Genomic DNA, 26,888 nt, shown 5'->3' with positions numbered 1-26,888 from the left:
GCAGAACTTAGCGTATCCGGTTTTGTGGAGCGCATGATGAGTTAGCGTGGCTTCTGTGTGCGACGGTGTCGCACTTGCCGAAACGCGAATGAGGATAGCGGCAAAATTAGTCAAATTTAAGAGTTACTGGTGTATATACATGGTGTTTTATTTTAACGATAAGAGAATATTTTTAATTTCCTGTGGAATACAGCACAAATGTATCGTTGACCTGGAGTATTCAATCGGATAATTATATAGGCTCAAGTTACGTGGATCACACGGTATTTTACTTACACTGCTATCAACAAAGCAGATATCAACAAAGCAGGTATCATCCTTACTGATAATGTAAAATGTGCTTTGGAGGCCTTCATTCCCTGCAAAGAGTTTCGTCCCGCTCGCTATCCTACGTGATTTTCCAAGGAATTACGTGGTCGACTCCGTAAAAAGCTAAGGTGGCATAGGAATTTGAAGAAAACAGTATCATCGGAGTGGTAAGAAAAATATAGTGTCTTGCGAAGCCAGGTGAAATGCGCCATGCGTGGAGAAAGTGATGCACACGTCAAGCCTGTTGAAGAGCGCATAACATGCGATCCAAAACGTTTCTGGTCCTACGTAAAAGATTACAGTTCTGAGCGGGCTCAGATTATTTCATAAATCATCCATCTCGTGGCATTCTTAGAAACTGCGATAATATCGCGAATGCATTCGCTGAACATTTTTCCTCAGTTTTCCTAAATACAGCTCACGCTTTTTCCTCTGGTGACTGTCGGGATAGCTTCAGTGACCCCTTCAACATTTCAAGTTTTACAGAACACGATATCGCGGCGGCCATAAATAAGTTGAAACCAAAGCATTCTCTTGCTTAAGAGCGCATACGAAATTTTGTTATCAAAGGCTGTTCTATTTTTGTTCCTCTTCTTATATACATCTTTTTTCTTGCTTTGCGTACAACTGTCTTTTCTTTTTGGAAGAAGGCAATAGTTTTGCCAGTTCGTAAAAGTGGCAGCATGAGTGACATCCAAAATTATCGTCCCTGCCACTCCCGTCTCTGTTTGAAAAAGTGTTTGAAATATCTATGTTTACACATCTCTCGTTTTTATTTAAGCAAAACATTATTGTATACCAACGTGGCTTTGTTCATGGTAGGTCTGGGGACACAAACCTTGTTTCTTTTCTTGGTGCTGCAGGAGCCGCCGTTGCTAACCGAAGACAATTAGGCACCGTATACTTCGACTTGTCACGAGCATATGATGTTGTGTCTCATTATATTCTCCCTCCATAAACTCTTGAGTTACGGCGTTGAGTTATGACTACCTGTCAACTCGGTTAAATTATGTTCGCTTTGGTGCTCAGTACTCTTTACGTTATGACTCAACTTCCGGTGTTCCGCAAGGGTCGATGTTACGTCCATTATTTTTCAATATCTTTGTTAACACTCTTGAAGAATGTTCGCGTTATTCACGTCTCCTTTTATACGCTGATGATATTAAACTTTACTGTGAAATAGAATCAGAGCAAGATTGTGCATTATTACAGGAAGATGTTCATTCTGTTGCGGAGTGGTGCGCTTCCAACATTTGGCGCATTAATCCAACTAAGACATTTGTTGTTTCCTTTAATCGCAAAATGTGCCCTTTACTATACGAGCACTTACTTGACAACATGTCTTTGAAAAGAGCGAATTGTACGTGCGACTTAGGAATATTGGTTGACTCCCGGCTAACCTTCGAAGAACATGTTTCAAGCATAGTTAATGTATCCTACAGGAAGTTAGGCCTCATATCAAGCACAACTAAAAGTTTACGAATGTGAACTGCGTTATTCTATTTTATTCTTATTTTGTCCGCTCGAAGTTAGAGTTGCGTTCTGTTGTATGGACGTGCATTAATTTGACTAATGTTGCAAAACTTGAATGTGTTCAGTGACGTTTCATTCATGTCCTGTACGATAGATTTCTCGGACGCCATGTATTTGGTACCTTTGAGCGAGTACTGCGCATGTTTAATATTAGACCCCTAGAATTAAGGCGAAAATTCAGTGATTACTTATATTTGTATAATCTAATCCACAACCACTTCTCCTGTCTGCAGTTACTGTAAGCTGTAACGTTCTGCGTTCCACGCCCTAACCTGCACAATCCTAGCATCTTCTACGTGTATTGTTCTTGCACCTCTAACGCTGTAACACGTCTTGTAACACAACAATATAACTTGCGTGATCTCGATATATTCAGTTCTAGTATTTGCCCATTATCTGACTTATGTCTCTAAATAATTCAGTTTTTTGTTGCACTTTGTACTACTGTTGTGTAAGATATTGTTTTCTTTTTTGGTTTTTGATCTTTATGCAACACAAGTGCACCAACGTTAAAGCGTAATGTTGTTCTTGGGTACCATAAAAATAAATAAATAAAAGATTAAGAAAAATTACGTATAATTGACAAATTAACGAAAATTCACTAATCACATTTTCAACTAATTACTTTAGCGCACGTGTTACAATGCACGAATTGACACCTGTGATTTCACAAAGAATGTCCCCTTGGAACAAGGTGGGAAACTAGCACCAATTTTGAGATAAGCGCAGTCAAACTTGCCGTAAAAATTCGGTTGTTGCACTTACTTTGTTACAGTATGCCGTTTTATACATCGAAGCTCAAAAGTTAATGGAACGCGAATGCATATTGCCGGAGCTTTCTGAGCGCATACTTCAGAACTGGTGTGATTCTCAGAATTCGTTCCAAGTGAACATGGATTTAATTGTATTGGATTCTGGGGTTTTACGTGCTAAAACCTGATTTGATTATGAGACACACCGTAGCGGTGGACTCCGGATTAATTTTCACTATGAGGGCATCTTTAACGCGTCCCAATTGCATGGGACACATGCGTTTTTGTATTTCACCCACACGGAAGTGCGGCCGCCGCGGCCGGGATTTGATCCCGCAGCCTCGTGCTTAGTAGCACATCAAGTGGATATCACTTTAAAGGTCACCGGCTGCAATTTGCAAACTGGAATATGTGGCGCAAAGTAATTAGTTTAAAAGGCAATTACCGAAAATTGGTTAATAGTAAAAATATTCTCTTCACTTTAATGTATGCGCCTTAGAGTAGTCTCGTTCGAGAAGTGGAAGTGCGCTATATGTCACGGTGATCTTTAAAGAAAGTTCTTAACGGTAAAATAAAACACCCTGTATTACGTTTCATTTTATTATAAGCGCAATAGTGAATAAAATATTTATGTTTTGTATTCCCCACGAATGAGAATAAGGAGTATTGTCTCAACTGTGGTTACGTGTGCGCGCAATGCCTCCGTAGCTTTCACTTCACTGTCAAAAAGAAGTAAAAATCTTAGCTTCGTGGGCCTAGCTCGTTCCTGTTGCCATGCTGTTATTCGATGAAACTTTCATAATAATGTGACCAGCATTCTTAGGGTACTTCACGCGCTTGCCAGTATCTGTCCATGCCGCTTTCCTTTCACGCCAACTTGGGTAACTTGGTATGTGGCACTGGGTATACAGGCCGGTATTTGATGAACCTCTTCGACGCGAACTTCGGTCACTGGACGTGCATCACTTGGCACGCGCTGCTCTCCAATGAGAGAAAAAAAAAAGCCTTCAATATTTCTTCAGTGCTGGGCAGAATGAAACCCGCATGATACAAGTTATTGTATATAAATATATAGACTTTTTTTTTTCATGGGCGCCGCCTTATTGCGGAAGCAGTGGCGCCATCTATGATCAGTCGGCCTGCTGGCTTGGGCCAGACCTCGTGCTGTACGCCAGGTACGCGCTCAACGGCAGTGTGTGGTGGTCTTTTTCGCGTCGGGCGATGTATTTAGTTTAACCTGGCATCTTCTGCGTGGCGAACGGTTTTTTTTTTGGCGTGCACTGAAGTGATTTAGGTCGGCATGCCCGGAAGTACGTACTCCGGCGTTGAGGTGGACGCAACGGCCAGCGCGATGTGTGCGGGGTGTTTGAGCCCACACTCAGCCTCGGGGATCAATTTTGTATTTCTGAATATTCGTACACTATTGTGACGTTACTGCTGTATAATCACTGCAGTTCTAAGTTGTGGTTTAACAGGAATGAGTAGTTTCGAAACATATGACGATCCCAACAGCGTGCGTACTGCTCTGCTGTACGGAATAAGTTCATGAGAGTGGCTTGTGGGGTTAGTTGGCACATGGTTAAACTAGCAGAACGCCAGGAAACTTGAAAGTAGAAAAATCGAGAAACAGACATAGACAAAGTGACATGAAGGTGGCAGCCACCTTCCTGTCGCTTTGTCTATGTCTGCTTCTCGATTTTTCTACTTTCGAGTTGGCTGGCATTCTCCTAGTATATGGAATAAGTAGCGCTGTTTACGTTGAAAGGCGTTCAAATTGTTATCTGTAGATGAATTGAATGGCTGTATGGTTTATTTATTTATTTATTTATTTATTTATTTATTTAAGATTTCCTTACAGACCTCGTATGATGCATTTGGTAAGGGGGGCGTCACAGATTGACTAAAAGAGTATATATAATGGGTATATAACAATACATGATATACGTACACCAATAATAGCCGTTATAAAAATGTATACAGAACGCAAAAAAGAAAAGGAAAGACTACTTACTGCAAGAAAAAACATGTTACACAGGAGCAGATTAACCAATGTTCCGTATTCTCAGAAGACAGATATATGGGAAAAAATGAAAAGGTAAATGAATCGAAGAAGATAGCATTGAACTGTGGCGGCTGCAAGAGGCAAATGTCAACGTATTTTTATGCTTGGGGCGCACTATTAGAATATTGCAATACAATGTTGAAAGCAATGGCTCAGAAAAATAAATTTTGAAGTGCCTGCAATTTCATTCGTGTCTAGAGGCACACGACATTCGGACGAGCTCGAGCAATTTCGCACGCATTCCTAAGGCTCACCTAGCACGTAGAAAAGATATAGTACAAATTTTAGCAGTGTACAACGATCATACAATAATGGGTAAGCAGAAGAGCACGAATGTCTGCTCATAATACAAACAGTTTTACTTGTAATCATGGTTTTTTTAAGATGACGCGCAAAAGTGATTAAGCCACCGAAATTTACGTAAGCAGTTGGTTTATTTCAATTCCGCTAGGGCCGACAAAACTTGGCACAAATAGTCAGTTTTCTTGAAGTGGATGACAAAGGCCTCCCCTTAGTGGATCGCAAAGGACTCCCTTAGAGATTTAAAGAATGAATATTTCGTAGTCCGTACACACCTCCCTTGATGTGACGAATTGGCACGTAGAAATAAAAAGATTTTATTTATTTTCGCACGTAATACCAACTATTCGATCTGTTACATTTTCTCTGCAGGAAAATCGCACCCACAAAAGAAAGTAAGTGGCATCCTCCGTTGCGGAAAGCCCACGCACAAGTCAATCCCTCGGCAAACGCCGGAATGAAGCAGAAGCACTTCAGTTGGGGCGAGGAAAACCGCACGGACTCGGAAAGCTCGCCGTTTTCAACAACAGGCGAGCGCGCCTAGTCAGACTCTACCGATTTTATTAATACTTGTATCTATTTCGAAGTATCTGCGATTATGCTGTAGCATCGCTAGCATGAAATAAATTGTCATTCGTGTACTCTATTTACAAATGGTCCCTCTGCAGCAGCGCTGATCATCATAATCATCATCATCATGATACCATTTCATGTCTACTGTAGGACGAAGACCTATCCTTTCGACCTCCAATTACACCTGTCCTGCGCCAACCGATTCCATCTGTCGCCAGCGAATTTCCTAATTTCATCGCCGCATCCAGTGTTCTGCCGTCCTCGATTGCGCCTCCCTGTTCTTGTTACCCATTCAGTAACCATAATATTGCAGTGGTTATCTAACCTGCGCATCATATGACCTGCCCAGCTCCATTTTTTTCTCTTAATGTCAATTAGAATGTCGGCTATATCCGTTTGCTCTCTGATCCAAACCGCTCTCGTTCTGTCTCTTAATGTTATGTCTAGCGTTAAGCTGAGCATAATGTGCGGGAACATAAGGAACATAACCTGCAGCCTCAATTCACAATCACGCTCGGTGTAAGCTGTAGAACGCGCGACCGTTTCGCCACGTGCTTTCGCGTTTCAGCTTATGCTGAGCACGATAGCACGTCAACACTAGCGGCAAAAACGTGCGCTGAAAATCACTCGCGGCAAAAATGCGCCAGCATTGACATGTCCATGCTAGCGGGCGTCTTTGCCGCCGCGACGTGCATGTGATAGACTATAGCTTTCAGCTAGAATCCCTGCGGCTATGACCAGCAATGTTGAGGGATTGGGGTATATTTTCTTGGGGATTTGTGCCCACGCGACTCAATTAGTTAGTCCTCATTGGTCTCCCCGATTGAGGGAGAGCGGGATGCCGCAGACCAACTCCTATGCAATTTTCTCCGCGCCAGAAAACTGTTGCCGCTGGCCTGTTTACGTGGCGTGCTTTCTGCCGCCCCCCCCCCCATGCCGCGCGCGTTTTTTCCTCTAGTCTGAACGTACCTTTAGAAATTCAAGACATTAGGAGTGCTGACACTATTGACGCACCGGTTAGCCGTGACGGCGGGGCGGCGAAACCATGTTTTTTACGACACTAACCGAAACGTACATTTCTGAGTTGCGTTCTCCGCAAAGTTGTCGCCGTATGCGCATGTGTACTGGAAGCATCGTGCCTTCAATCAATTGAGCGCAAAAAATGTTTTGTTTTTAGGTGCCGATCCTCGCGAACGGCGCAGTGGAGTCAGAGAAACCGGGACGAGAGCATAACGATAGACATATTCTCTCCTTTGACGGCGGGGACTTCCGCCGATCATTCGAAGGTCTCAGAGGCTACGTAAGGAAATTCAGAAAGGAGGCGGGTAAGTGGCGGGAGTAGCTATGACCCTCTTGTGACGCCGGACATGAGTCGCATTGCGCGAGACGCATACTTGAGGGGGGGGGGCAAAGTCAACTGTACAGGAGCCTCAAATGTTGCTTGAAGAATGGAGAGCTATATTGGAAAAGAGGGAACATGCTTTAGTAGACCCAAATGTGGCAAGACCACATGAGACAATCGACCTGCAACGGTTGATCACGACGGCAGAAATCAAGGAAGCACTTCCAAAGGAGAACTCGGCCTCTGGCCCGGATGGCTATACAGCCAATTGATTGAAAACTGTCCCTATGGCTGTGCTAAAGACACTGCTTAACTTACTAATGTTGCAGAAGTGTCTACCAATCTTTTTGAGTCAAGCTCGCACAATCTTTTTACCCAATAAACCCGAAGCATCAACTCCGTCACACCACCTGCCTATTACCATATCTCATGTATTGGTCCACCTGCTACATAAAATCTATTTCAATCGACTGATATCGGAACTCAAACTCGATGAAAGGCAAAAGGCCTTCATCCCAGTCGATGGCTGTGCTGAAGATATCATGCTTCTGGCTACTATTATCGACGAGGCAAGACATCCATATGTTCCGATCGCGATGGAATCCGTCGATATTGGTAAGGCTATTCATAACGCAGTACATCCTGCAATCCTTCGTGGATTAAGGCGGAAGGTGTGAGTGAGGATTTCATAACGTACAGTACGTACAGGACTTTCATACGTACAGGACTTCTATGCAACTTCCTCTACAATTCTTACTTACGGCGACAGTTATTTATTAGTCCATTCAGTCGCTGGGGCGCGACAGGGGGATCCCCTTTCGCCACTCTTCTTCAACCTTGGTATCGGCGAGTTTCTGGACGAATTTAATCTTGAACTCTCCTTTCGGTGTCAGGGATTGCAGATCTCAGCTATAGCCTTTGCCGATGACCTGATTGTAACTGCTAGTACACAGTCTGGGCTCAATGAGCACATACGGAAGCTTGAAAACTCTCTTTCGAAGAGGGGCCCTTAGGCAAACGCAGCCAAGTCCTCCAGGTTAGTCATTTTACCTTCTGGCAAAGACCACAAATTCAAGATTTATCTCTACATAAAATTTCGGATTCATGGGGAACAAATGTCCTCACAGCACTGCACCTCTGTGTCGCAGTATCTCGGTGTCACTTTCTATGCTACCTGGAAAATACAGGGACCAGTAAGGCATGAGATTGCTGCTTTATTACAGTGAGTTTTCAGTGCTCCTTTGAAGACCCTACAGAGATTGGTGATCCTGAGGTACTACCTTATGCAAAGATTAACACATCGTTGAACTCTCGGACCTATTTCGGCAAAGACACTAACAGCAGCAGATAGAGCAATAAGAGCCACCGCATGGAAATGGTTGGCACTGCCGCATGATGTGACTATCGGATTCTTTTATGCGTCAATTGAACAGGGGGGTTTGGGCATCACCGGCTTGAGGACAACAATTCCTGCTCTACGATTAAAACGCTTTTCGAAGATGATGCACTCGTCTTATTCAGCCTGCGTATTCAAAGCAACCAAGAAGACTGTAATCGATGCGACACACCAGGCGGAATGACTGTTTTTTCAAAGGAAGAACGATTTTAACGCCGAAAGGATAAGTCCACTCTTGGACTGCGCAATTACATATGTCGAGCGATGGAAGATCTCTTGAAGGTTGTAAGATGGCAAAGGGTTCCACCCATTGACTAAGAGAAGGCACATCCTTCCTGAAGGGCAAGGAATTCATTGACTTGACGAAATTCCACATTGGCGCCATGCCCAATCTGACTCGTCTGAAATGAAGAAGAGACGTTCCAAAAAGATGCAGGGCGGGTTTTGAGGCAGAAGAGTCCATGGGCCACATACAGCAGCGGTGTCACCGGACTCGCCACACGAGGATTGAACGACACAACAATATAGTCAAGTACCTTTCCAAGGGGCTGAAGGACTTTGGCTGCCAAGTTAAGGTTGAGCCGCACAATGGCACATCGCAGGACACGAGAATTCCTCACCTGGTTATCACGAGGGATTGTCAGGCACTGATTCTCGATGTTCAGGTGGGGGGGTCTAGGGTGGCTCTTTCACAGGCCCACGAAACAAATACCAATAAATACAAAATCGCGGACTTGCTACTTTCCACGGATCCGAGGCCGACAGTGTCTTCTGTAACATTGTCTTACAGAGAAGTTTGGGCTACGCAGTCTGTGTGGAAGTACTTAAAAATAGTGGAATGGGCACAAATGACTTTAAGGTTATGACAATCAGATGCTTGCAAGGCGGGCTTCGTTCATTTCGGACGCACCAGCAGATGACTTCCGTAAGAAGGGAATGAAGCTTGAGGGGCGTGTGCACGTTCCACTACATTTTAGTCGCAAGTTGGGCCTCGTTGGTCCATCAACCTTATTGGATGATAATGCTCCACGCCTGGACTCTTGGCTGTGTCCGAGGGTGAGGAAGTTTCCGTGCAACGGAACACGCCCAAAGGACGTACCACGGCCAGCAAAGACGCAGGTTGAAAGAAAAGCCAAATGCCTCGTCATTTATTTAGTGACGCGCACGAATAGATTACCGACATTACCACTACTTGGGGCAGGTTGGCTACACCCAACCTCTCTCACACTCTGTCCCTATATACTATCTAGCGAAACCACAGCCAAGGGAAAGGGCTTGGCAAAATCAGCGGAGGAAGATGACCCTGTTGAGCTTGACTCTGGTCTGACTCTGTGAAGAGACATGAGAGGTGTAGCGTAAGTGGGTGGTCATCAGGAGCACCAGATCATCAGGAGCACCAGGTCATCAAAGCAGAAATGGACTAGATGTTTGTGAAATATATAATGGAGCCGTCGTCAAGTCCCTGGGCATAACCTATCGTGTTAGTGAAAAAGAAAGACGGCACGCGGAGACCCTGCGTTGACTATGGTCAACTTAATCACATCACAAAGGAGGATACCTACCCACTACCTCTTATAGACGATGCCACTGTTTGTCTCTATGGGGAACCAGCGCTGGATAGGCGGCGCGTCGAAAAGAGTGCGTTGCACGCCGCCCTGGCGACGAAACGCGGCATATTCCAGCCTCTCGACCAGACGACACACACGTGCGCGGCCGTATTATATTTCGTGTGTTTCCGTTTTCCCGCCGCCTCAAGCCGACAGTTTTCGTAAAGAAGCTAGCGCCATCAAGTGAAGAGATCACGAAAGAAGCTTTTTAAGCTTTATATATTTTTCAGAGTGTGTCGCAGCGAGCACGCGTGTTTCTTCAACGGTTGCGCCATATGGTTGCGCCGTGTCCGGTGCCATGTTTGCGTGGCAGCCTGTCTCGCAAATCTAGCAGTTATGGCTCCGGTCGTGCTACGCATTGGTTTTGGAAGTATTAGTTGGCCTGAAGACATTCCATATTTCTCTGGCTAGCCATAAAAAATTCTGATGTTACTTCGCCACAGCAGTCAATGGAGAAGAAAGCTATATCGCATCAGCTGACTCGCGCAAGCAAAGGTTTGAGTGCTCCGCTGCTGGAACCGTAACAACGCTGGCTACATTGAGCACTAATTACATAAATTTACCGGATGCATCTCAGCGCCCAGTCCTCATCCGCATGCGCATTTTTAAAAAAACACATAGGCGGCTTAGTCGCGCGTGCGCCGGCAGTATGCGCACACAACTCGTATTACAAAGCAGCTTCCCTACCACATAGTTCTCGGCAATGAATGGATAATATTTACCTTTCGTATCGTTCGCTTGGTGCGGTGGCGTTGGAAGGGGCTTGGCGGTGGTATTGAGAAGGAAAAATGGTTGGTACATATGCCGGATCGTGCATGCTATTGCTCATTTTGTTTCCGACAAAATGCCGACTGCAGATTCTGCTGTTTGGCACTGTCTTCCATGGCTGGCCGTCTTCACTATCGAATAAACCAAGCACACACGCGAAATTCGATTTAGACACCAGCCCGACACCGCTTGACAGGGCGACAAGACGGGAACTTACTCCGCTCGCCTGACTGCTTGGATCCAACGCCGCCTCCATTCTTGTTTTTAGGGTTCAGATGGAAAGACGCAGAAGGATACATCCTCCCTCATCCCGACGTAGTTGTGGCACCTGTATAGGCAACAGTATCGTCGGGGGCCTTTTATTTTCCATCGATTTTCGGGGAACGCAACGCCACTACCAGTAGCAATTTTCTTTCGCGGGTGCAGCTGCATTGTGCACGTTCTGAACGCCAGGACGACGCTGCAGGCGTCGTCGAAACTCCAGCGCTGGTTCCCCATGGTGCCCATCGTTTTCACCCACCGAAATTCGGTCCGGCTGTTTGGAAATTGGTGGGGCTGATATCGATCGTGAAAAAACAGCCTTTATAATTCTGAACGAGCTTTATCAACCTTAAGTTATGCCCCCCGGCCACGGAGTAAGACATTTAGGAGGGGAAACTCCCGTCAACGCGAGCGAGCGCGGGCGACCAGATAAGGTCGCAATTGTTGCGTGCGCCGACGGCACCGTATACAGTGGCGGCGCCATGCGGCGCGTCGGAGAAGCCACCGCGAAAAAAAAAAATGCAGCGTGCGGGCAGGCGGCTCCGGCGCGCTCTCAACGGCGGTAATTTCTTTACAGGCCGCCAGGCGCCGCCAGCACGATAACGGATCCGCGGGCTTGTGACTTTTTCTGGTCGCCGCAAACAGCGGAGTTTCCACTCCTAAATGTTTCTTGCTCCGTGCCCCCGGCTTATGTAATGCTCCGTCCACCTTTGGGAGCATGATGCACTCTTCAAGGGTTTAAACGGCCGCCTTGTTTTTGCTATATCGATGACGTTATAGTGTTCTCGCTTACGTTCAGCACACAACTTGAGCAACTCTCAGCGATTCTCGGTATTTTCGCAAGGGTGATCCGCAGCTCGACTAAAAAAAATGACATTTTCACCACCATCAGATAACTTCTTGGACATCTCGTTGATGCTTCTGAAATCTGACCTGACTAGGAGAAAAATTCGCGCCGTCATAGACTTTCCTGTGTCGCACTTAGCAAAAGATGTCCGCAGCTTCGTAAGCCTTTGCTCTTACTTGTGCCTCTTCGTTAAAGATTTCGCCTCCATAGCACTCGCTCTCACATACCTCCTCAACAAAGATGTTCATTTTTCACGGAGTTTCTCCCAAGCCGCCGCCGCCTTTCGTATCACGACCTTACCACCCCACCTATACTCGGCCGCCCGAATGCTTCAACCCCGACACAGGTCCGTATACCTATACAAGTGGCCACAGAATTGGTACTGTCTTAGCGCTAGTTCAGGGTGGTCGTGACCGTGCTGTTGCAGACCGCAGCCGCCTTTTGCCGCCTTCGGAGCAAACTACTCCATTACCGAGAGAAAGTGTCTGGCTGTTCAGTGGGCGATCGCGAAATTCTGTACTTACTTTTATGGCCAGTCCTTTTGTGTTGTCACAGGCCACAGTACTCTGTCTTTCTTTTCGTCCATAAAAGACCCCACAGGGAGGCTTGCATGATGGGTTTCGCAGCTGCAGGAGTATTCCTGTTCGGTGACCTACAAATCTGGATGCCAGCACACCCACGCCGACTGCTTGTCTCGTTACCCCGTCGAGACGGCGAACGTTGACGACACGGACACCTCTGTCTGCATTCTCTCCATCTCTCAACTTTTGGACATGGTCATTGATCAACGCCGTGACGCCACCTTGTGGTTCCTCATTGAGCGACTTGAATCTACATCTAGGGAGCCATCAATATGGACCGGCTCGTACTCCAGTATGGCGTTTTGTAACGTCCTAATTTTCATGTTGACGGTTCTTCCTTTGTCTGTGTCGTCCCTTGACACCTTCGCTCAGCCGTTCTCTGGGAGCTTCATGACACACCAATTGCAGGCCATCTTGGTGTCATTCGCACCTTATGACTGTGTCCGCCGTCGCTTCTACTGGCCCGGCGGTGCTCGCTCCGTACGCCCATACGTTGCGGCGTGGGAGCTCTGTCAGCATCAAAAACAACTAGCGACGCCTCCTGCGGTATCTTCAACCCCTCGATATTCCAACTGAGCCATTCTTTCGAGTGTGCTTAGATCTTCTCAGTCCTTTTTCCGAGTTCAACTACGGCAACAGGTGGATCGCTGTGGCTACGGATTAGGCGATGCACTATACCATGGAGGAAGGAAACTCAGGAGAGGCCCTGACGTCACTCTTTGCGAAGCTAAAGTGAAGCCGGAAAATGGCGTTGGTCATGGCGTTGCTCCACCTATCGGGCCAGTTCTCCTCTCTTGTTTACATTTCTCGCGAAACCACGCCGCGCTGCTCGCAACCATGCTACTCGGACCCGCGCGCTCCGCAGCAATACTAAACACTCGTTAGCACGTTAGCATGATTCCGCCAAAGAGGGCAAAATTTCCCGCGGATATTCCTTCATCCGTTGCCATTGCCGCGGCGCGGTACATTACGCACAGCGTTGCATGCGTGTTCATTTCACGAGCTTTAGTTCCTCCTGTCCCACCTGGCCACAGCAACATCCGGTAGAGCACGGTCCAGATAACGCAGTGCAAGAAAACACGGAGACCAGCGCAAACCTGCCCGCACGGCGCCTTTGCCACGGTACGAAACCTACGGGGCAACACGTGTGAGCGCACAGAACCGAAACAAAGCCGCCATTCTGGCCCGAAAGGCGTGGCCGTTACGGCAAAGAAATAAAAAAAAATCAGCAAAAAAGAGGAGAAGCAACCACGTCACTTCCTCCACACTTTTCTCCTAGCGCGCGGAGGGGGTAGGGCCTCTCCTGAGTTTCCTTCCTCCAGGCACGATGCCATAACCCGAGCGCTTCTGACGAGCTGTGCAAGTGACGTCACGGATTTCCTCCTCCGTGACATCATCTCAGTTTACCCCAGACAACACAACGGCATCCTCTCAGGAAATCCACGGGACGCACAAGTTAGTACGTTTGGACGTCTTTAGGAGGTCCCCAAATCAGCCTCAAAACATCCCCATCCAGTCCATTTGTCCGGCCCCAGCACATCCTCAGGACGTCCTCAGTAGATCACTCGAGGATCTTTCAGTACGTGTTCAGGACATTTAAAGACCTAGGATGTGAAAATTCTTTAGTTTTTAAACTGAAGTGACCTGTTTTCGGTCCACAAAAAGAAAAATTCAGGCTTAGAACTACAGCTAGCCCTTACTGCTTGACGTACAGAGCATACTTTTGAGCACTGTTGCAGAGGGCTTAGTATGGGGCCATAAAAATGAAAACAAACAGATTGTGATACAGAAAAAAGCCATCTTTCATTGTTTACTTAGCAACGGCGCATGTCACAATGACAGGAAAGGTTAAAAGGAGCGTGATAAAGCCAGGAGACTTCATCACTCGAAAATTCTTCAACCGTAAACACTGACAAGCAAGAGCACATAGGAGACACCAAAAGAAATAATAAACAGCACATCGACAAAAAACCTCAAACTCAAACACCGAGAAATAACAAACGATACAATTTATGCCACATACTTGGAAGCATCGCAGCGCAAGATTATTGCATGAAGCACCAAAGCAATTTCTGGTGATTGAATGTTGTGCTATACGGCAAAATAATTCCACTGAAGATCTATTTTTTTTTTCGTAACGAATTATATTTTTCACTTAGCCGCGACATGAGACAGAAAAAATTAAACAGTACTACGCACAACTACACGTAGCTTTGAAGCCGTGATAACGCGAGATTTGTCGCCTGCTTTGGCGTTTGCAACAACGCTTTTGTCGGTAAAAACAGCGCAGAAAGGCACTTGTGGCAGCGGACAGATTGAGAGTGACGTTACAGCAGCGTTGAACCATCGAGAAGCGATGGCCAGAAACACTGAAATAACCACGTTGAAAGTGTCCCCTTCCGCGACCAGGCCAAAGATGTTAAGAAGCTGGGGAGAGCAGCTTTGGTGACATTAGTCTCCTGGCGAAGCGACGCTCTGGGTGCCAGCACCCGTTCCATCCGACACAGAGAGCTCCGCGCCAAAGTAGCGCTTAACCGTCTGATTCATTGTGTAATTAATGAAGGTTCTGTACACGCTGTTCGCTAAGTGAAAACATGAGCTACTGCATGCATTTCTTCCCTGTACAAATGGGCGTTCCACTTTCTGCCACCCCGAAAAAGCAAGATAGAAATTTACCCGCTGTCTGCTGCCATGTTTATGTTTCAATGCTGCATTTGGTTTGGACTGGCTTGGCTTGGCTTTTCAAATCAGAAGTGCCAATGTGTCAGCAAGAAAAGAAAATGGAGTCACTTGGTCCATTATAGAGTGTATAAGTGCGACTGAACGAGGACGTAGAAAGAAACAGATACACAGACACTGCCCCAGCTTGGTCATTGACATTGCGGCATACCTAGCTGTCCACTGTTTCATTGCCAACCACAACTGTTATCGCCCGGGTGTACACAAAACAAGTTGCAAGAAAGGGTAAATCAAACATAATAGGGCGGCATCAGGAGCAGCTCAGTAAAGCTTAACTCCACGTGTAAAAGAAGCATAATGAAGCAGCATGGCCTAGTGACAACGTTACATAAAGTATAGCAGTTCATGTTTCGCTTATCAACCGAAACAATCGTTAAAATATCGTTTTCAGTTTTTTTATCGTTAAAATTTCATTTTCATTTTCCTCAATATGTTTTGCAGTGGACATTCTTTAGAAAATCAGACATCCTTAAAAAGCCTCGTAAAAATGTTTTCAGGATGAACCAGTGAACGTCATCCTGAGGACGTACCGAGGACGTCGAATAAAGCTGTGAGAACGTTTGTACTATTTGAGAACGTCCTTAGGACGTCGAGCGTTCTCGGGGACACTACCCTATGACAACTACTCGCGAACCGTGGTCGACTTTCCCCTGCCAAGTCGTCGCAGACATCTTGCACATTTGCTCTACCAAGCACACGTTCTGAGCGCCACCATCCTCGGACCAATGGCTTCATTGCCTTAACCGGACCATCACCGACATGCTAAGTACGTTTCGCCAGAACACCGTGACTAGGACATTGCACTATCCTACGTCACGTTCGCTTACAATTACTTACGCCACGAAACTGCCGGTTATTCGCTGCTTTTCCTGCTCGACCGCGACCCGACGGTACCCTTGGACGTCTCACTTCGCTCTGCTGGTGCCTCGAGCAGCGAGTATGCCCGCTACACCACTGCTCATGCTGACCACGCCCGTGCTCGTTTGATGGAATCCTATTAAAATCAAAAGCGTGCCTACAATCACCAGCACCATGACGTGCCTTTTTAACCGGGCTTTCTTGTACTAATTCTTTCCCCTTCCCGCCAAGTGCTCTCGCAAAAACTCCTTCCTTGCTACAAGAGTCCCTACCGCGTCCTCCATCAAGTGGCTGATGTCTCTTAAGAGCTGTTCCCCGTCAACTCTACCATGTAATCAGGCATAGCCTCATATGAAGCCTTGCCACACTCTTCTTGATAGTCCCGTTTGACGAGCGGGATTATGCTTCTTCCACCGGAGGTCCTGTTACGTGGAGGTGAAGACAAGAACGACGACGGCTGTGACGAGGACAAATAGTTTACACAGCCTGGCTGGGCTCTTTTCAGTCTCCGCTAACGCTCTCTACTTGTAAATAGATCGGGTAAATAGTTTTACACGCGTAACAGTATTTTAGTGTGTAGAAGGCTCGCTCCACCTTAACTTCTGTAGCTGGCACTCCGAGAGCAACTTGAGGCTGTTTGTAGAGTTCTGGCTGTCGTTCTTTTTTCGGGGTTTAAGTAGAAGCATTTCAATGAGATATCTCATGTCAGAGGCCTTACGGCACTGCTTCTGTGAGCAACCATTCCTTTCTCCATTTCTTTATCATTTTCTAAGAATATCTAGGCCGTCGTTTAGAGTTTCTGCAGCTGGTAAATCCGCATACGCAGAACTGATTTGGGCGTTACTTCGAAGTGCCTACACTGGGCTCCATGTCTTTACCAGATGCGTCGTAGCTTTGCGCTTTTCACTGACAAAGAGAAGAACTCGATACCGAGGGTCCAGGTAAATTTCTGCGCAGAAAACGTCTATTTGACAAAGTAAATATATTTTTGATGTGTGCACCAAACACTGCAGCCAAGCGCCGTAGAAGTAGCCGATGTAACTTGTTCTTTTTGATGCACTTTGTCAGCCTCATCTGCTGGCCCTAAACATTATGCGGGCTCTACTACTTGGCCGCAAATGTTTTGTGTCTGAATGTAGATTTCCTCTCTAGAGACAATGCCTTCAACAAACTATTCCTGCTAAACTAATGTTGCCCCCATTAGTAAGGTCGGCATCAACTGCTTTCGAAACTATATGACTGGCATCTTTAGTCCCATTTTTCAAATTAGTGACATCACAGCCTGAGCTTCTTTACATGCGTGTGGCACTCTTGAATAATATGGGCAGAGCCCGACGTCTTGAGATCATCACTTAGAGCCAATTGCAACGTTTGAGCCACACAGTTGAATCCTCCCTGAAAGCCAGATTCATCAAGACATATGGTGCTTCTTTCAGGATCGTCCAACAGCTGGAAGGCACCGCATTGGGTGCTACTATATTCGGCTTGAACAGCTGTGAACACGCTTTGAACAGCATCGGAAGATACGATCTCTCCAATGCTATTCACAGCGTGCTTACAGGAGGTATTCAGAAACCTGGATTGGGAAGTATTGGGGATAAGAGTTAACGGAGAATAACTTAGTAACTTGCGATTCGCTGATGATATTGCCTTGCTCAGTAACTCAGCGGACCAATTGCAATGCATGCTCACTGACTTGGACAGGCAAAGCAGAAGGGTGGGTTTAAATATTAATCTGGAGAAAACTAAAGTAATGTTTAACAGTCTCGGAAGAGAACAGCAGTTTACGATAGTTAGAGAGGCACTGGAAGTGGTAAGGAAATACATCTACTTAGGGCAGGCAGTCACCGCGCATCCGGATCATGAGACTGAAATAACCAGCTGAATAAGGATGGGCTGGGGTGCGTTTCGCTGGCATCCTCAGATCATGAACAGTAGGTTGCCATTATCCCTCAAGAGAAAAGCGTATAACAGCTGTGTCTTACCAGTCCTCATCTACGGAGCAGAAACCTGGAGGCTTACGAAAAGGGTTCTACTTAAATTGAGGACAACGCAACCAGCTATGGAAAGAAGAATGATGGGTGTAACATTAAGGGATAAGAAGAGAGCAGATTGGATGAGGGAACAAACGCGAGTTAATGACATCTTAGTTAAAATCAATAAAAAGAAATGGGCATTGGCAGGGCATCTAATGAGGAGGGAAGGTAACCGGTGGTCATTAACGGTTACGGACTGAACCCCAAGACAATGGAAGCGCAGCAGGGGGAGGCAGAAAATTATGGACGGATGAAATTAACAAATTTGCAGGGCCAACATTGCCACAATTAGCACATTACCGCGGTAGTTGGAGAAGTATGGGAGAGGCCTTTGCCCTGCAGTGGGCGTAGCGAGGCTGATCATGATGATATTCGGCTTCCTCTTCATAATTGGACACGCAGTGTTCCTCGTCGTTTGCACCGCGAAGACGGACAGCTTTAGTGATAGTGATGCTAGCACCATTGTTATTTGTAACACTATGCAACTCGACTAGGCGAAATCGTAGCGAGACAGTGTGTTTATGACTTCTGCCTTTACGTTTTCAAGTGTGTACCACCTAAGCAGTTCTTTCAAAGCTAGCGGCTGAAGGATTCGTTTAGCGTCTTGTGAAGTCATAACGTTGGTTCTAAAGAGCACGCGGTGCAATATGGCTGGAGGCGCACTCAATCGTCAAGGAATATGTGAGGTTTTTAAGTGCTAAAAATATTTCTTGGGCCTCCATCCTGACTTCTTGTTCAAAGTATTTCTTGCATCTTCATCCTAACTTCTTTTTGCACTCTATTTTTCAATGTCGCAGCAGTAATGGCGTGCTTCGTTGCCAAGGAGTTGAGAAACAGGGTCGAATAATTGTCTAAATCTAGTCTTCAACATGTCGGAAAGGTTGCCTGTTCTTCGCAAGAAGCTCCACGCAACCCTTCATTATTGTTGCTTCCCTCATTTGAAAGGCGACTTGTTTATAGGCTATCGTTTGGAGTATGTCCAGTGCGTTGAGTAGCCTGGTCTTTGAAGCGGAAGGCTTATCTTGACTAGGTGTCAACGAACACTTCTTGGGTGCCGCTTTCGCAGTACGGATCCGCTCGTAGTATTCCTTGGAGTGTCGCAGCGGACGGGGCTTAAGGCTGAAACCGTAATCACCAGAAAATTACTGTTGGCAGTTTCCAACTTGCCAAACCAACTTGTTCGAAGCGATGTCAAAGTTGAACAGTTTCATGAAATGGTCTGTTCTGTCGTGCTCCGTCAAAGCATTCCCTTTTCGAGCCACTTGAAACTGCTTTAGATGGCGTTAATGTGTTAGTTATCTCTTGGCACGAAGGCAAACGCGAACAGCTTGATCTCAGCACGGCGAATAGTGATGACAAGTGAAAATAGAGTGATTAAGCATGTGAAAGCATCCAATGAGGAGTATTTCGAGTGTGACGCATCGCAACACTGATATTCTGTTTAATATGTCGGAGAAAGTAGTACTGTCTTTATTATTTCAAGAAACCTTTAGGTAAAATGATTAAAGATAGCTTGGAACATTGTTGGTTCAATTATTAAACGAACGCTTGCTCTCAGTTGACGTTATTGGCAAGAATAACATACTAGAAGCTTGGATGCCTATCATTGCTCACTTCCTTCGTACTCCTCCGTATATAAGGCGATGCCGCGATAGTCGTTCTACGTACAAATGCTGAGCGGAGATTTCTGAAGACACGTGTTTAATTACGGTGTGCGTTGGCAGCTCCCATAGGCTCCATCCAGTGATGTGGCCGCACTACTGAGTTGCAGCGGTGCAGCACTGCTGAGCGCCGCCTGTGGCGAGCGGCGCGATATTGGGAAGGCTGGAAGACCGTAAAATTTAGCCTTCGTGCACATATCGCCGAAAACCACGCATATATCTGTGATTCGTCGTTTTTTTTGTGTTCATGAAGGTGCAAACCTGACCATCGGTGATATCGCAAATAGATTTTGCAGGTTGGGGCTCATTAAAGGAATAGGATAGTATTTTGCTGTTGCTGATTTAACCGGCGGAGAGAAGCTGTACGCTACTTCACATGTTCTCTCCGCGAAAGAAGTGGCCGGCCTGCAAGTTCACGTGAAGTACCGTTCGCAGCATGGAAAACAACTGTACGAAGTCATGATGCACGTGAGTAAAGACTACTGTCACACTAATATGGAAATCACTAAACTGGCACGCTTTTTAAGCGTAACGCTTTTAAATTGGCACCCGGAAAACGCTGTGCTTCCAGTATAGGATGAGTGACCTTTAATCCACGCCTCGCTGTTGGGGATGCATGCCTCGTTTCGGTCCGCCGGGTTGTAAGGCGCGGCCTATCATTTAATGCCCATGTCACACTGTTACTTAAGATGGCGATTGTCACAGAGCGCATGCCCGCGCCCCTCTCAAGATGGCCGTCATTGCCGCAGCAACAGCAACGCCGCTTGCACAGCGATGGGGAAGAGAGCTTCCCATTGTCCCGAGCTCGCACGACCTGTCTGGTCACGTGGGTCGCCTGAGCGCGGCGGAGGGACGAGGCGGCTCGGCGAGCCGGCAGAGCGGCTTGGAAGACGGAGCAGGTTGGTCGGGCACCGGGGGACAGCTGAAGATGTGGTCGGCAGGCTGAGATCTCCAGGCCGAAGTCTTCGCCGGCCGAGTGACAGACGGTGCAAGTCCGTCAGGATCTTCGGCAGCGAGGTTGCAGCAGCCCGACGCTCTTCAGATCGGGACCTCGGCAAGCACGCCCCAGATAAGCCTCGTGTTCCAGCCCGCTCTCAGAACTTTCCGCCAGACTCTCTTTTCTAATCGCGTTTAATCTTTCATTTGTTTATCCATCGCGTGTTAATTTTTGTATGTTCTGGTAGTGTAGTGTTTGCTGTATTTATTGTCGCGTATATTTTTCATTTGTGTCGCGGATTTTTTGTTATTTCGCGAGTGTTAATGGTTCCCACGTGGTGGGCTTAGTGTCGCGCGAGTGGCGTCAGGGCGTGTGTTGTGTGACCCGCACGCCTTCCGCGAGCTAGGACTCACTACTGGAAGTTGTATGTTCTTTTTCTTTCATTATGTCTCGCGCATGATTTCATTTTATTAAATTGAATGTGTGTGTTGTACGTCGCCTCCCGTCTCATGCCTCTGGTTCACGGTCGATCAGGCGTGGACCTTATCGCCGGTCAGCAGTCGAACCTTCAATAACGCACGCGGGGTGGGTTTGTTGTCGCCCCATCCCCTCCTGTTCGGAGAGTGCGTATTACCCCACCATCAATCTTTGACAACTGGCGTCCGCGACAGGACTTGCTGACCACGATCTTCCGTGACCACGAGGTATAGCGGGCGGAACGGACGCGTATCGCGGAGAGCGGGAAAAGGCCAAGATATGGCTGATGGACTCCTCGAGGAGTTGGAGCGCATCGTGGCCGTCGGGAGGCAGATGGGCCTTGAGGGGCCAGCGCTCCGGGAGTTTGTGCGCGACATGCGCTCCAAAGAGGAGGCGGATCGTCGCGAGCGCAGGGAAGCGCGAGAGCTGCAACAACGCGAGGCGGAGGAGTGCGATGCGGCACGGTCTTCCCAGCGCATCCTCGAGTTAGAGAGGGAAATTGCGCTGTTGCGCGCGAGGGGGGGCCGTGTCGAGAGCATTCGGAACACAGAGTGCCTGCCGGGCTCGACCGTCGCCGCTGACCAACCTCATCCCTCTGGAGTGGGCCTTGCGCAAGTTCGTGTACAGCCCGTATCCTCCCTCGTGCCTAAGCCCTTCGGTGCCTGGGCCCTCGAAGCGAACGAGAGGCCGGTGCTTCGGGAATCAGGCGGTGTGGTGGGTGACGATGGTCAGAGGCTGGCCACGAAAAACGTCAGCCGCCGCGCAGGCAAATGGTGCCTACATCGCAAGCCGAGAGAGGCGGCGAAGTGTGTGGCGCGGCGGAGGCTGGCGAGTTACCACACACCGCGGGGGCGCGAGGTGCGGACCCCTGGCAGACACCAGAGGGTGAGGAAGAGGCCGCGCAAAATGGCGCAGAGGTCACGGAGGCGTCGACAGAGCTTGGCCGGCGCGGAGCGTTGCTCGTCGACGCGAAAGAGAGCGCGAGCGATATATTCGGCTCATCGACGGCAGGTACCACTGAGCCGCGCCCTTCGTGGCACCCAGTTGCTCATGCGCTGTGCATGGGTGAGGACTAGGCAGGGGTCAGTGTACCACAATCAACGAGGCAAAAGCAGGCAGCCGAGGCGCGAAGCGGCATGTCGCTGCGGGGCGCTTTTTGTGTCTCGCCACATTTGCGCCGGGAGTGCTTGGGGAATAGCAGCAATGCGACCTCAGCGAGTACGACTAAAGGGGAAGCGAGAATTTAGAAGGGCAGCCTGCCCTTAACTGATAGTCTCGTTTGTTGGTCCGGCCATGTTATTTTTATCTTGTACCGAGTTGTGTAATTCGTTCATTTTTCTGCCCTTCAATTCACCGATCTGTTATTTTTGGATGTTTTGTGTGTGTGTGATACGGGTTGCGTGTTGTTGCGTTTCGCCTGCGACACGTGGTTTTGCCGGCGCGACTGCGGCGGGGCGGCAGACATTTTGGCCCGATCGTCGTCGCCGCAACGCTCATCGGCAGGTGTTTCCAGGCGCGACTGCGGCGATGCGACCGCAAAGGATCACCCTCGCATTCCAGTCATTGTGCCAGAACCAGGCGCTGCGAAAGCAGGGATCATCCTCTCATTACAGTCATTGTGCCCGACCGGCAGCGCTACAACAGGGTGCTACGAGATCGTGCTCGACATGGTGCTACGGCATCGCTACAACAGGGTGCTACGAGATCGTGCTCGACATGGTGCTACGGCATCGCTACAACAGGGTGCTACGAGATCGTGCTCGACATGGTGCTACGGCAGCGCTACGACAGTGTGCGTCACCATTAGCCCATTGTACATTCACGTGCTCGTCTTTTGAGGGGTTCCTTCTTGCCCTCAACTGCGAGAGTATAAAAACAGCTGCCCCGGACGCCAAAAGGAGGGCTCCGATTTCTTCTGTTGAGTGAAGTGCTCTCCCGTCTCTCTACTTCGGTCAAACCTGACCGCCAACTCTTTGCGATGTTAAAATAAACAAGTTGTTTCGTTGTTACCAGTCGACTCATGCTTTGCCGGGACCTTCGGATGCTTCCAGTTGTACCCCAGGCCGCCAGGCCAACGCTACCCTTGGGGCTTGCGACCCAGGTACAACCACGGGCGTCAGCGCCGAGTTCCCAACAGATCGTACCAGCGGTGCGATCCCAAACATCTGGTTGGCAGCGGTGGGATCGCCTCCGACTTCAAACAACTGTCTGCCAGCGGTGAGATCGCGACAACGGAGGCCAGCAGCGAAGAGATGCAGTTGACTGTATGCTGAGCAGCTCAACGACGATCCGGGAGCAGTGCAACGAGCCCTGTGTGACGACTGGTTGCCTGCAGCGGAACGACTGCGCGGAATTCCTGCCTGCGAGGTTTGGTGAGTGCGGGACTTTCTTCTTCTGAGCTTTGCCAGGCTTTTGTTAGTGTCAGAAACAGAGCTGGTAATTGTGGTTGTCGTTGCTGCCGGGTTAGTTTGCGGCAAGACAATAGTAAGCAGTAGAGAAAGCAGCATTCAGAGCAGCCATGGATTTGAAGTCGTTGCGCAAACCGAAATTGTTGGAGCTTGCAAGAGAGTTGGGTCTGGATGTCTCAGACAAACTAAGAAAACCTGAACTGCTAAAGGCTATTCTTGAGTTAGAGGCTGAGGATGACGAGCTGTCGGAATGCCTTGAGACCATTGAAGAGAGGGAGACTGCAAAAAGACAGGAGCGCGAACTTAAAGAGCAAAAAGAAAAAGAAGAGCGCGAACTTAAAGAACAGAAAGAAAAACAAGAGCGTGACCGTCAACACGCTTTGGAAATGAAGCGTCTTGAGGTAGAGATGGAACGCGCTCGTAATGGAAGTCAGGCACACGGTGCAGGAGAACGCGTATTGTTCAAAATGACTGACCTGATGCGGCCGTTTAAGCTTGGAGAGGACATTGGTTTGTTCCTGGTTAACTTTGAGCGAACGTGCGAGAAGCAGGGGTTCTCTCGGGAAACATGGCCACAGCGCTTGCTCACTTTGTTACCCGGCGAGGCGGCCGACGTAGTCGCTCGCTTGGATAGAGAGGAGGCAGAGGACTTCGACACAGTGAAATCGAGTCTTCTAAAAAAGTACCGGCTGTCTGCGGAGGCGTTCCGTCGGAAGTTTCGGGAAAATGAGAAAGGCAAAAGTGAGTCATATACAGAGTTTGCGTATAGGCTTATGTCGAACATGCAGGAGTGGCTCAAAGAAGAGAAAGCGTTTGGTGACCACGATAAAGTTCTGCAGTGTTTCGGGCTAGAACAGTTTTATAGTCGGTTACCGGAGAACGTGCGATACTGGGTCTTGGATAGGCCAGACGTTTGTACGGTGGCTAAAGCCGCTGAGCTAGCCGAGGAGTTTGTGACGCGTCGGGCTCGCGGAGCTAAGGACGGTCAAAAGGGTGAATTTGGCTCGAAGTTTGAGAGGCCGAAGTTCACACCCATGAGAGCAAAGGGGAACACGCGTAGTGCGGATGCGAGTGGAAGCAGTGCGACCGAACCTAAGGAGACGGCGGCAGCCGAAGCCGAACGCAGAAAGCGGTTCGAGATGAGGCAAGCGCGCGTTTGTTATACGTGCCAGAAGCCGGGTCACTTTTCGGCGCAGTGTCCGGAAACAACACCAAAAGTTGTGTTTTTTTCAATAGGCAGCACTGACGAGAACATGAAGCTTCTCGAGCCTTACATGCGAGACCTCCTCGTGAACGGGAAAGAGTGCCGAGTGCTTCGCGATTCCGCAGCTACGATGGATGTAGTTCACCCGTCTTACGTAGAACCCCATATGTTCACGGGCGAGTGCGCATGGATCAAGCAAGCCGTGGAAGCTCATAGCGTGTGTCTGCCGGTAGCAAAAGTGCTTATTGAAGGACCTTTCGGAGCGCTTGAGACGGAGGCGGCAGTGTCATCTATGCTGCCACCCCAGTACCCGTACCTATTTTCAAACAGGTCCGATCACCTCCTGCGCGAGAAGGGGCTTTTGTTTGGTGAAGCTAGTGTTCTGGCCTTAACCAGATCGAAGGTTCGGGAGCTCGCTGCAAAGGCGGTAGTTGCGGGGCCGACGTTATCAAACAACGAAAAAGGGTCAGAGGCGCAGCAAGCTGATATTCAGAGCACGCCCGAACAGAATAAAATTGAGTCTGTAGCGTTGAAGGCGCCAGATACTGGAGAGGAAAATCCCGATTCGGGAAAGTTAGAAGAGCTATCTACTGATTTGCTCATCGCGCCTACGTCAGACGGACTTGATAGGTTGCTAAAAGTCAGCCGGTCGGCTTTGATAGCCGAGCAAAAAAAGGATGGCAGCCTAGAAAACATTCGCTGCAATGTCAAGGAAGGTATCGCCAGGAAAAATGCGCGTTTTGTGGAAAGAGGTGGAGTCCTGTACCGGAAGTATCTAGACCGCCGAGGAGTGGAGTTCGATCAGCTGATCGTGCCTCAATGCTATCGTCAGGATCTGTTGCGCTTGTCACACGGGGGTTCGTGGTCCGGACACCTAGGAGTTAAGAAAACTAAGGACCGTCTCTTGCAAGAGTACTATTGGCCAGGGTGTTTTCGGGACGCAGACCATTTCGTGAGGACATGTGACACTTGTCAGCGGGTGGGCAAACCAAGGGACAAATCAAGGGCGCCGTTGAAATTGGTACCTATCATTACGGAGCCTTTTAGACGGCTCGTTATTGATACAGTGGGACCTTTGCCGGTAACAGCCACGGGGTACAGACACATTTTGACTGTGATCTGCCCAGCGACAAAGTTCCCTGAAGCAGTGCCGCTTAAAGAACTCAGCTCAGTTGAGATAGTTAATGCACTACTGTCCATATTTGCGCGAGTTGGTTTTCCTGCAGAAATTCAATCAGATCAGGGCACAGTGTTTACTAGCGCTTTGACGACAACTTTTCTCGAAAGGTGTGGGGTAAAGCTGCTACACAGCTCAGTGTACCACCCACAGTCGAATTCCGTTGAGAAGCTCCACTCCGTCATGAAGCGCGTGTTGAGAGCCTTGTGTTTTGAACATCAAACTGACTGGGAGCTGTGTCTGCCTGGGGTGATGTTTGCGTTAAGAACCGCGCCGCATGCGGCTACGGGGTTTTCGCCAGCTGAACTGGTGTACGGTCGCTCGCTTCGATCTCCGCTTCGCATGCTTCGAGAATCGTGGGAAGGTAGGGGCGACGACCCAGTCGTGGTGGAGTACGTGCTTAAGCTCCTCGAACGCTTAAGAAGGGCACAGGAGTTGTCAGGTGAAGCAATGACAAAGGCCCAGCAGAGGGCCAAGGTTTATTATGATCGGACAGCCAGGGCCCGTCGTTTTGAGGTTGGCGATGAGGTCATGATATTGCGCACATCGCTAAACAACAAACTAGACGTGCAGTGGGAGGGCCCAGCACGAATTGTTCAGAAACTGTCGGACGTTAACTACGTGGTAAGTCTGCCAGGAAAGCGGAAAGCACAGCAAGTTTACCACTGTAATCTGCTCAAACCTTATAGACAAAGGGAAGCAGTGGTGTGCATGATGGTAAACGTTCCTGAAGAGCTTCCGGTCGAGCTTCCGGGACTAGGCTCAGTGACGAACAGGGAAGACACCGGTCAAGTCATTAGTGACCTTATCAGTAAAGCACCGCTGTCGCCTGAGCAGAAAACCGAACTACACCAGCTATTACAAGAGTTTCAAGGTCTGTTCTCTGAGAGGCCTGGTAGGACTTCGGTACTTACTCATGATATAGAACTTACCTCCCCAGAGCCAGTACGATCCAAGGCGTATCGGGTGTCACCCCGCCAGAGCGATATTATGGAGGCTGAGGTAAAGAAAATGCTACAGCTCGGTGTTATTGAGGCAGGTGAGAGTGATTATACCTCCC

At 48.3% G+C, this 26,888-nt stretch overlaps 1 protein-coding gene across 1 annotated transcript in view; it reads left to right on the top strand.

Annotated features, from left to right (window-relative positions):
• Positions 1–26,888, top strand: part of LOC142588718 (uncharacterized) — a 68,082-nt gene that overhangs the window by 12,762 nt on the left and 28,432 nt on the right. Inside the window, exon 6 of the mRNA XM_075700533.1 lies at positions 5,329–5,351. Within this exon, the coding sequence (XP_075556648.1) occupies positions 5,329–5,351 (23 nt within the window). The remainder of the gene's footprint in view (positions 1–5,328; positions 5,352–26,888) is intronic.

Source organism: Dermacentor variabilis, chromosome 7, assembly GCF_050947875.1.
Source record: "Dermacentor variabilis isolate Ectoservices chromosome 7, ASM5094787v1, whole genome shotgun sequence".
Taxonomy (NCBI): Eukaryota; Metazoa; Arthropoda; class Arachnida; order Ixodida; family Ixodidae; genus Dermacentor; species Dermacentor variabilis.
Note: the sequence above shows the minus strand (reverse complement) of the source record. Positions and strands in the feature narration are given on the sequence as shown.